Here is an 11478-nt window from a genome sequence, read left to right as displayed (position 1 = left end):
ACAAACCAAAAAAAGCGCATTGCCAGGGTTATTCTACTAAAATTTAGCAGCAGATGCTAATCAGGAAAAACCTTTGAACTGTAAGTTTATTCATCACTTACTTATGTTCTTAAAGCCTGCCTCTTAACACCTCACTGAGGACAGTTAAACAGACATCAGCCTAAAACTGCTGTTCAGATTCCAAAATAGTAGTCTTGCAAAATATTCACAATCTGGGAAATAAAAGCCTAAACCCCTTGAATAGTCCACTACATTTTTCACTTATTTGCATCTTTTTATGGTATTAGTCATACGAACCCTGTCTGCCTCCCATTTGTAACTGAATGAACCTCTGGAGACTCTTGCACTACTGGTGGAATTAGCTGTAGCAACTCGACAGCAAAACAGTAATTAACTTTTCCCACCAGAGTATTATTTAATTTAAAAGTAGGTCTCCAGTTCAGAGCAACAGTGATGTTAGAGTTACAGTGGAGAAAAAAGCATCGCTGACCTATCTGGATCAGCAGAAAACAGCTGAGATAAAAGTTAACAGGGAAATGGGAATAAGCTGCCTTTCTACGCTAGCTTTTCCAGCATAGCTGAAGTACTACTTTTCATAGACATTTGTACGAGAGGTTTTGGTCTCTTAATTGCCAAGTTACAGGTAAGCTGGAGCAGCTAGATGATGAAGACTGAATACAAGTGTCAAACTGCACCAGGTTTCACTGAAATGTAAAAATAATACCACCACCTGTACAGAGAGAGCACTTGGCTTCCCCTTGCCCATTTTGCAACTAGAGAGTCAAAACTCCTGGAATGAAACTCCTGCTCTCTCCGAAGCTTGCTTCCGCTCATATTGCCAAGGAGTGAGCTGGCTCACTGCTTGGATCTTTGGCAAAAGCAGAGATAAACCAACATTTCCTGAAAAGCAGTTTAGTAACATTTTTTAAATGTATGGATTTCCACTAGGGAAAATGCAATTATTTTCACTAAGCTACTAGGCTGAGAAACTCAACATCGTTTCTCTTGATTGTACGTGTGTCATCAAGTCAACTGCAAATCAAACTCGCACCTTCTTTATAACCACCTATCTGAATGTAGGTACTTTTACTGCAGGCCAGCTAGAGCGAACAAGCTCAACTACACCCTCTTACTCATCAGGAATAAACTTACTAGGACTTCTGCCTCCTCTACCACCCGCCTGTTGTGGTGTTACTCTGCCCTACCTTCAGGAGATGGAACTCTACACACTGGAGGTGGATAATGAATTTTTTGAGGAAATTCTGGAAATCCAGTGCGTGTCTTCAATGTCTAGCCCTGCTTCCTTGTTTAGCTTCTCCTAGTTCCCTCAGCAGGTTATTGGCAAAGTCAAATAGCTATACAAAGGATGCAGCTTAAACTGGATTTGTAAATACCCAATTATTCCATATTCACCAGAGCATGAAGCTGTGGCTGAATAGAGTCTGTCTGTGTATGCAGCACTGTCAGCTCACTTAAAGTGGTAGCTATAAGGGCTTCCTGGGGTCCCGGAGTCCCATCTGACTTACAGTCTGTTCCCGTGGCAGAACCATTGTCATGCAGTGCAGTCACGCTCCCCGGGACAGCAGTCAAGTTTTGATAGTGGCTGTTTTCAGAGAAAGACAGCAGCTTCTCTGGTATTTTAGGTGACACATCATATTCTTCATCAGGGAGTTCTGTTTTGTGACCTTCGTCATTCTTAGATGCTCCTTCGACAATGACAAGGAAGGACTTCCAGGGTGTGTTTTTATCATGTATCTGAAAAAAAAAAATAACCCCAAACCAGAAGGTTGAACACACGATGACTGTCCGGGAGGCAAAAGCTTGGATCCAGCTCATACCTGATGCTGGTAGAAAAGGTCTCTCGTTTCATCGCACACAACTATCCCAAAACTAGGTCAGTATATGTCCATGCACTCATTTGTGTCCCTGGTGAGCTCCCTGTTTTCCATAAAGCATCTAACTGGTCCAGCAGAGAGCCTGGCCTAGAAAGTGAATTCTCCTGTCACTTGCCACTTGCACGGACAACACGCTCAGAGGTCACAGAACAAACCTGTGACTGAACAGTCCTCAGGTGTAAGCTATATGGGTTATGCCACAATGGATTAAGAATGGCTTCACTGCAGACTCAGGACTGAATGCAAACCATGTGAGTATTGTAATGCCACATCAGAGAAAAGACGATGTGCTAAACCCAACAAAAAATGGAGAGAAGTCCCCTCTAGGCCTGAAAAAGTTGACAGGTCAGTACGTGGCCACGGAGGAAGGCTCTAGGGCTAGAAGGTAACAAGATGACAGGTTCTTACCGAAGTGTGTCGTCGGAGGGTGGACTTGTCAGTGAAAGTTCGCCCACAGGCATTGCACATGAACGGCTTCTCCCCGGTGTGTATTCGATGGTGACGCTGCAGCGCATTCAGCTGTGTGAACTGCTTACCACACTGGTCACAGCAATAGGGTCGTTCACCTGAAGGCAGAGCACAGCGTTAAAGGCGTGATGTAGCTGTATTACGAGTGCTACTCACTGGGGAACCTCAAGTAAACCCTGTATGTCATGGAACGATAAGGCATGCACAAGCATCTTCAGAAAAAAAAAAAAAAGGCCAAGATGTTTTCAGAATTCTCAGAGTTTGGTAAAGTTTGACACACCTGAAGCAAGCAGATACTTAGAGAGTAAGGGCTAGACCCATAGCCTGCATAAATTGTGCAACCACTGAAGCCTCCACATTTTTTACATGTATTTTCCATTAGCAACTAAAGTCCTGTCCCAGAATACAAACTCTCCTATTTATAAGGTACATTATGTAAGCATGAATACAGCTGCTCATAACCACTAGATTACCTCCAAATACATCACAAACTGTCTTGCTACTGTCACTGTATTAAGCACTTTTTGAAACAACCATGTTTACTCCTTCCTTGGCTAAGGTAGACGAAGGGGATACCAAAATAATGTTATAACAGATGCAAGGGGCGTCACAGAAAAAAGAGATTATATTCTACAACAGGAAAAAAAAATGTTAACATCAGCCCTGCCACGCTGATGTCCCCTGCTCCACCTACAGTAACACCACACCGGACACACGGATGTAGGAAGTAAAGAAAGGGCAAGGCATGGCAACAAAACAAAAATTTCATTAACACAGGGAACATTGGCAAGGAGAATTCATACAGGGTGGCACTGGATAAGCAAGCACGGTATTTATTACATGATGAAAGTAACTTGAGTATTTGCAACCTACTGTGTTGCTGAATAATGTGGACTTTGAGAGAGCAGACAAGAAAACTTAAAAAGAGACACTGAAGAGAAAGTTTGAGCAGGAGAGATCACAAATGTGAAAGGTGGGCAACGGGACAAGAATGAGATCAGCTCTCTGCAGTGCTTTGCAAAATGGACTTAGTGGTTCTTTGGTCACTAATCATCTTCTTGCTAATAACGCATCAGCATTATTAACAATACTGCACAGCCCTTAGAAATGTTTCAGAGAATTGCTGTAACTCAGTAAGAAGCACAGGGAGTACTAGGAGAAGGGAAGTAGACGAAAGAACACACCACATCAAGAACATAAAATGTGCTTGCAGGGTAGGAATTACAGTAATGGGAAATCCTAATTGAGAAATTCCTTGTCTGAATCATGCAACTATGAGGTCTACATCTTTAAATCGTGGCGGTTTCTTTCAAACAAATAGAGCACCTCCTACCTGTGTGAACTTTTATATGCTGGTACAGAGAGTTCCTCTGTGCAAACGTTCTGAAGCAAACTTCACATTTGAATGGTTTGGATCCAGTATGGATTCTGTTATGGTGTTTCAAGTATTCCTTAGAGGCAAAGCTCTTCCCACAGGTTTCACACATAAAAGGCCTTTCCCCTACAGCAAGGGTGAAAAGGAGAATTAAACCAACATAGCGTTTGAGAATGCTACTAAATATCACATGCAAAAACTGAATGCTATTAGATACCAATGAAGCACACGTCAGCCTCGCAAAAGGATCTGAACAGGCCGCAGTGACAGCAGTGATCTCTCCATAAGGCACAGAGCTTTCCTGCGAGAAATCTGCACAAAACCCTCCAAGTGGAAGAGCAACCACACCTGTCCAAGAGTAGACTAACAGCTCTGCATAGTGGATGCAAACCCCAAGGAGATCTGCAGCTAGCAGTCTTCTAGGCACCTTGGGAGTATTCTGGCCTACTCTCATCATAAGCACAACACTGCATGCCTCTGATGAAAGGCCTCCACCTTTAAGCAGCCAATTTTAGTTATATGCATCTTGAAAAAATGTTCTTGGAATTGTATTTCATTGCAATTTAATGTTTTCTGCTATCCACATTTAGTTACAGGTTACTGGCAGAAGGCAGACCGTTTTAATACAGGTCAATTAAGAGATGCAAAAGTACCACACACAACTCATGGGTGGTACAAAGGGTCAATTCCAAACACCAGTTTATACTATGAAGGATACCTGGGAGAACGACATGTGTTTTTAAAAAGATTTCTTTGCAGATCAGAATAAGGCAAGACAGCTGTTTTATATTCCTTGGGCTAACTGTTCCAGACTTACAGAGAAATCATGCTTCTCTTAAGAATTCAACTAGACTTTTTATTGATGACACATCTTAGGATGTTAAAGCGTATCCAAAGCAGCCTCAGTCCACGCTTCAGATGTTGGATCCCAGCCAGACAGGAACTCATTTTCTCTTGCATCAGCTCCTTTTACTCTATCCACTGTCTACCTATGGGAACCTTTCTCAGTAAAATCGTGCCTAGGGATGAGAATATCTGATTTTATATAAAAAACAACAACAAAGCATTTTCTGAATGAAAGGAAGATCTCCTAGTTTCACAGTAGGTCTCCTCCTATAAGTAGTACATTGCAAAAGAAAGCCTTACCTGTGTGACATCGTTTGTGATAGATAAGCATGTGATTCTGAGTGAACCTGGCACCACATTCATCACAGACAAAAGGTTTTTCACCAGTATGGATTCTGAAATGAGAAAGCAACATTAAAGCACCGAGGTATATCTCTTTCCTTTGCAGCACAACGCAAGTAGTCTTCACTTTGTGGCTGCTCTGACTGTATGCCTGCACAAGATTTTAGTGTCTTGTAAAAACACCTTCAGCTGGGCCAAATTCTGCATTGTGGTTTCTGCAGTGCCACTTTTACTGCTCAATCATGCATGTGCTGCATGATAAAGGCCCAGGTCCAGAAACTTCTCTAGGGTAAAACTAAAATTTTAAAAGGTAAAAAAAATGAGTAAAGTTTAGAAAACTTGTATCCAGCTAGACAGACTGAAAGAAAAATGTAACCACCTTAGGATCTGAAATAAAGCAGGTATCTTTATATTGCTGACACTATCAGTAAAACATTCCACACAGACCACGAGCGATGTGTTCCCTGGAAGGGGAACTGCTCTTGCAGGGCCATCAAGTAGAGTCACTGGCTACTCTGGAATGAGATGCACCCAAAGAACAGAGTAAGTAGATGCCACTTTTATACAGTCAGTTTTCTTGCTGTCACCCCAAGCCTGCACTGTGATCTCCTGGGAAAGGCTGTGTGTACACGAAGGGCAGTGTACAAAATTGTTGCCTGTACCAGTATTCCAGTTTCCTCTAGCTTAAATTTTCAGCCCATGCACACATCAAGGCTCTTTTGAATAGTGCTACAGGAACACAGTCAACACATGCCAGTTTTCATGGCAATACATCAACAGGAGAAGCACAGCTGTAAAAACATACACAAAAAAAGATGAGAAATTCTCACCACAGGCTGTCACGATACACAGGTTAGGATAGCATTGTTTCCGCATTCAGCAAGCTCACTGAATAGTCATATCAATACACAACGGAGGAGAAACTCCACTTATGCCAAAAGACAATTTTTAAGCAGCACAAAGCAATTACTTGTGGTTAGGAAAGGACACATGATGAAAGAGAGATGCCATACAGCTGCATCAGCAGTAACATCATAGCAGCACTCCAGCAGAAGTTTGCTTCCGGATGTGCTTTTTACCACTGGGAGTAAACCCACTGACTTCAAAAGGGGCAGTGAAAGCAAGCAGTGCTTAATGAACCCTTCTACCTCACAGGAAATGCCACCTAGGAATACACTGACACTACTGCATTCTCTTTTTCGATCTGAGTAGTAGTACTTCAGGATATTTCTTTTATACCCCGCTCTCCACTCTTACTCCCTGGCTATAATCTGAACTTTGGTTGCAGATGACCACTTTGGTAGACTGATAAAAGCAGGCAAAAGCCCTTACTAGCTAGAACTTTTGCCTTGATAAAAACATCTCTCACATGAGCTTTCAAGACCACGCATTTGCACCTCCACCTTTGAGTCTCACTGCAATATAAGTGCTACAACTGATTTCATCAGCTCTGAGTGGGTGCCCTTTGGTGCTTCACTCACCTCCAGATGGTGATGCATCAGCCTGTTTCTAGTCACGTATCAGTTGTTTTCTACGCTTAGCACCCAAACGTGGTGTTCTTCAATTTAATACATGGCCAATGTATTAAATTCAAATTATTCTAATAATTACTCTAATCCTTTTAGAACATTTTCATACTTATTGCATAACATCATTCAATTGACTAAAAAGAGGTGTCAAATTAGCCCTAGTCCTACAAATAATTCAGCATGGGTGTTGCTTTTCTCATGTGAAATGTCCCATTGACTCTTAATAGGTCTGCTCCCACAAGAAAAGCAGCAGCAGGCCTCGGCCCATGTACCTCTACTTTGGCTTACAGAAAATTACAGCAACTCCCTTAACCTACATGCAGGAAAAAACCCAAAAAGCTATGCAAAAAGGAAATACGGGCACTTTCCAGTCAGTCATGTTTTACATCCCCACTTCACTTGAAGGCTCAAAGTGTGTTCCAGGGGATTCTGCTTCTCCCCCCAGAATCTAACAAGGCCACTTAAGTCTGTTCATACCTCATGTGTGTTTTAAGTGCAGAAGGCTGAGAAAATTTAGCCTCACACTCTGTGCACCCATAAGGCTTGTCGCCTGTATGCGTCCTTTCATGGAGCCTCAAGGCAGTTTTGGAGCTCAACCCCTTTCCACACTGTTGGCACTGATGACGCTCCCCACCACCCTCATGAACCTGAAGAATGTGCCTCTTGACGTCCTTCTTCCTCTTGAACTTCTTACCGCAGAGCTCACAAGGGAAGTGGCGCTCGCTGCTGTGGACATGGCGCTGATGGCTTTTTAGGTTGCACCGGTTGGCAAAGGTCTGACTGCAGGTTTCACACCTATAAATGATTTCGGCTGCAATGCCGTGGCTGTGCTTTATGTGCTTGAGAAAACTTTTCTCATACAGGAACTCTTTTTCACATGTGCTGCACTTGAAGTTACTGCCTCGTTTCTTTTTATCTTCTTCAGATTTTTTCAGGTTTTCTTCTGATTCGAAGTTGCCATCACACTCTTCACTTTCAGGTTTAATGTCGTTCTCCACTTGCTCCTCCTCCCTCTCCATATCACACATATCCTGGTCTTGAGGATATTTGTTCTCTTCAACAGCAACCTCTGCATTCTTCTGCTGCTCTCTCAGCCGCCTCGTATATTTCTTCTTCGGGATTTCCACAAATACTTTCCTCCCAGCCAGTCTCCCACTTGCCCTTCTGATTTTAGCATAAGGAGGCTTCATCATTTCCTTCTTTTTGTCCATTTTCTCTTTTGGTTTGGTAGCTGGCATCTCAGGAGACACTCCATTGCTGGGCCTGTCTGCTGGGGAATCTGAAGGATCCACAGGACAGTCTGCCTGGTCAGTTTCCGCCACAGTAGCTGTTTTGGACTCAAGCAAAATGCTTGGCTGTGTATTGCTCTCTTCCTCAGAGTTCTGTGATTCAGAGAAATTTTGCAACTCCAAAAGCACCGATTCAAGCATCTGCTTCTTTAACTGAAAGCAGGTTTCCGAGAGGTCCAAGCACTTCAGCTTTTCAGCTATTTCTAGCATGCGCTGCACTCTGTCTTCTTCTACTTCTACCTTAGCAGTGTAGACAAACTCAAGAAATGAAGCAAAATCAGCAACCTGGACCTCATTCAAGAACACATTGGTCCTTGGGCCATCCATGCCCTTCTCATTAAGGAACACCTCTTTGAAAAATTTGCTTGTTGCTGCTAGTACAGCCTTGTGAGCAACAAACTCTGCCCTGACACCTTGATACTCCACGCTGACAGTCACGTCGCAGAGGTGGCCCAGGAGACGCAGCTGATGCATTTCATTCAGAAGGTTGATAGGAGAGGACTTGGATTCCAGTAAAACTGCATTACTTTCCATCTTTCTTCTCTCTGCAAAAAGCTATTAACAACATCACACGTTAACTATTTGCATGGAAGCTAACAAAACTCAAAGATTTCAGCGGCCAAAAGTCACATCCAGACTTTCAAGAGTGCTTCGCTTCAGATTTAAACATTAAGGTGCTTGAGCTTAAGTGACCAGACTTTCAAAGGAGCATTGTGAAAAGTCTGGCTAGAAGGGCAGATTTCAAAAAGTATCACCCTAAGCGGTCATATCTAAAACCATGCCGCCAGTCATACACAGAGATTTCTCTTAAGCTAATTTGAGTTTAAGTCTCAACCTTAATCTTACCTGAAACACTAGAGAGTATTAGAATCTGTAATAGGGGCAAAGCAAACAGAGGAACATCAAAGGAAAAGTTCTCATTAACGCATGTGGAATTAAGAAATTATTCTTCCTCCTAACCAGGCAATACGAGAAAGGTAAGATTAAGTAAAAGTTAACTGCAATCCTAAATAAACACTTCCTTAAACAAGCTTTTGAGATAAGACTTTTCAACAAAACTCAGATAAAACTCCAAACGCTTAATTGACCAACGTATAAGAGACTGCATAAACATATTCTCAAACTGTAAACCTAAGAAATCATAAAACTTCCTCAAAGGGTTTTCTTTTTCAAAAAAAGCATCACTCAAAACAGAGTTACAGCCTCTACATTTTGAATGCCCATTTGCAGATTTACAAGGGCTTCACCATTTCCACTCCTGTTTAGGTTATGTCGTGTTTCCCAGCAATGTTTTAAGCTGCTCCAAAGTTCTCAAAAGAACTGAGTTTGGGTTTTTTTTAAAGTTTGATCCCAGAACAAACAATATTTCTGTGAACTTTGACGGCACTCTGAACAACATTTCCCCTTCAATCTGTTGAGTTTTACTGTGTTCTAAACAACTACGTATGCTGAAGAATTTCTTTCCACTTCCTAAAAGTTAACTATGGTTTCTTTTCTCTGTACACGCTCAGACACAGTAGACTTGCAGCCTTTTATACACGGGACACTAGAAAGCTTGCTCAGAAAAATAAATAAAAAAAATAGTGTACAACTGGAACAAAATTTATATTAATACAGCAGTAGGGAAGCCACATTAAGAATGAAAGAGAGAAACAAGAATAATATTCATAGCATCAAAATGAGATACTCTTTCTCCTCATGTAGAGATATAAACTCAATTTTTAGTCCATGCCCGTTTCAACAAACCAAAAATTAGGCTCACATCCCAATACAATTTTCTGTTAAAACAGTTTTGATAAAATATTTTCAAGAAGCTGTAAAATGGCAAGCTGCAAAATGCAGAGATTCACAGAGATTATTAGTAGCCATGTAAAATTAATGCTTCATGGACTTGATACTACACAAGGTAAAAAGCCACAGGGAGCCCCTGCCCTAAGGAGCTTACAAGCAAGGCAGACGAGACCCGAGGGAAGCAGAGTCATTTCCCCAACCTCACGCAACAGGAGAGAGAACAGGGAACACAATCCACCACGGGCACCCAAGCCTCTACCTTAGATTCTACAGAAAAAGATTATCTTCAGAACCGAATGCTATTTCCTAACCTTTGCATCTTCAGCTCAGTAAACTTTTAATATTAAAATTTAAATAGTTCCATTAACATTATTCTAACAAATACCTAAAACTACTGTTACCGAGTTACACTTAACTACACCTACAACAAAAGACCCAGAAAGGGGACAAAGAATTGCCTGTGCCAGCTCAGAGCTCAAGAAGCATCTCAAAACACTGTCCACTTTTACAAGCAAACCCCCATGCTACACTTGAGTTTCAACAGAAATTTTATATGAGAACAACATGATTTGACTCCCTAACTGAAAGGCCGACTCTTATAAATAAGCATAAAAGATGTTTAAACTTAGCTTCCCTTTCTCTATACTCACTCTGCAACTTTTTTCTCCCAGTTACATGACACACTGGTACTCCAAGTATTTGAGGATGAATTAAGCAAAGACTCACTGAATGCTTGATCTGAAGTAATCAATGATATAAAAATACAACTTTTTTCCTCCCAAGACACTTACTTTTTAACTGCTTATGTTATTTCACAACTATCCATCTATTTTCTATTTGAGAACACAGCAAAAGCCATGGTCACATGTAGACAACTGCAATCCCCAGCAGGAAACAAGATCCCAAACCACAAACTTCTCCCACTGGGGTGAACAGGCTCACAACCATACTTAGCGAGCTGCTCGTTTCAGGAGCTGACCACAGATGTGCGTCAGACACGGTGAGCCAATTCCTTTTTTCTTAAGGCTGCAAAACAGAAACCTCCTGTTCTTCCCACCACAGTATTTGCAGAATCAAAAGCCACTGTGAAAACACATTGCTTGCTCTCATCACTAGCCTTCCACTGTTTTGGAATTTGTTCAGAGGAGGAATAGTAATCCAACATGTACAGCAAGATACGTTGCACTATGAAGGCTTTTCATAGCCACTCCTGCGGCAAGTAGACTGAGCTGCTGAGCACTGGGGTGGCACAACATCTTCAACACACATGATACATTCATCTTAAAGAAGACAAGGCCTGAAAATCAGCAAACTGAGCCTGCTCACTAGGACTAGCCTGTAGAACTGATATTCAAATAAAAGCAACTCACGCATACAGTCAGCCATCATACACCACGAATGTGTCCCCTTCCAGAGGCAAAACTAGCTGAAAAGGAGATAAAAAGAGCCAGCTAGATTTAACAGATTGTGAACCCACAAGCCTGTCTGTTCTTCTGCGCCAGCAGTTCCACACATCTAATAAGAGACATTACTGCTAGGCACCAACCTGCCTAACTCAGGACTGAAGCTACAATAACGGCACCACAACAGGCACAATCCATAGGGCTGAAGCAAAAGTTAGACCTGTGAAGCAAAGGACAGCACGCTGCAGCAAACACCCAGCCCGAGTTTCAGATGATGGGCTACAACACCCCAGGAGGACCTGGCAGCCGCTGGGGGAGCGTGGGGGCATCCAGAGACGCGCACTGACCCCAGACTAGGCCAGGAGACTCCTGCACAGGAGGAGGATGGGGCATCGCCACACGGACAAGGCCAGTCACCCTCCACCTCCTCAGCAGGCTTCTTCCTCGGCCTCCCCTGCTCGCCACAGAGGCCCGAAGACGACGGGCCCGGGGACGGGCTGCAGCCCACACGCACGCCTCCCCCCGGGGGGATGCGGGGGA

The 11478-nt window shown here is 42.7% G+C and overlaps 1 protein-coding gene across 1 annotated transcript in view; it reads right to left on the bottom strand.

Moving 5' to 3' along the window:
* Window positions 1-1262: 1262 nt before the first annotated feature.
* GZF1 (GDNF-inducible zinc finger protein 1) overlaps window positions 1263-11478 on the bottom strand; it is a 15930-nt gene continuing 5714 nt past the window's right edge. The window contains exons 6-10 of the mRNA XM_009886058.1: window positions 6933-8299; window positions 4885-4979; window positions 3697-3864; window positions 2304-2461; window positions 1263-1755 (exon numbers count right to left, since the gene is read on the bottom strand). Coding sequence (XP_009884360.1) covers window positions 1399-1755; window positions 2304-2461; window positions 3697-3864; window positions 4885-4979; window positions 6933-8299 — 2145 coding nt within the window. The 3' untranslated portion in view covers window positions 1263-1398. The remainder of the gene's footprint in view (window positions 1756-2303; window positions 2462-3696; window positions 3865-4884; window positions 4980-6932; window positions 8300-11478) is intronic.

This window comes from Charadrius vociferus, unplaced genomic scaffold, assembly GCF_000708025.1.
Source record: "Charadrius vociferus isolate BGI_N301 unplaced genomic scaffold, ASM70802v2 scaffold455, whole genome shotgun sequence".
NCBI classification, from domain to species: Eukaryota; Metazoa; Chordata; class Aves; order Charadriiformes; family Charadriidae; genus Charadrius; species Charadrius vociferus.
This window is presented reverse-complemented; position numbering and strand designations above follow the sequence as displayed.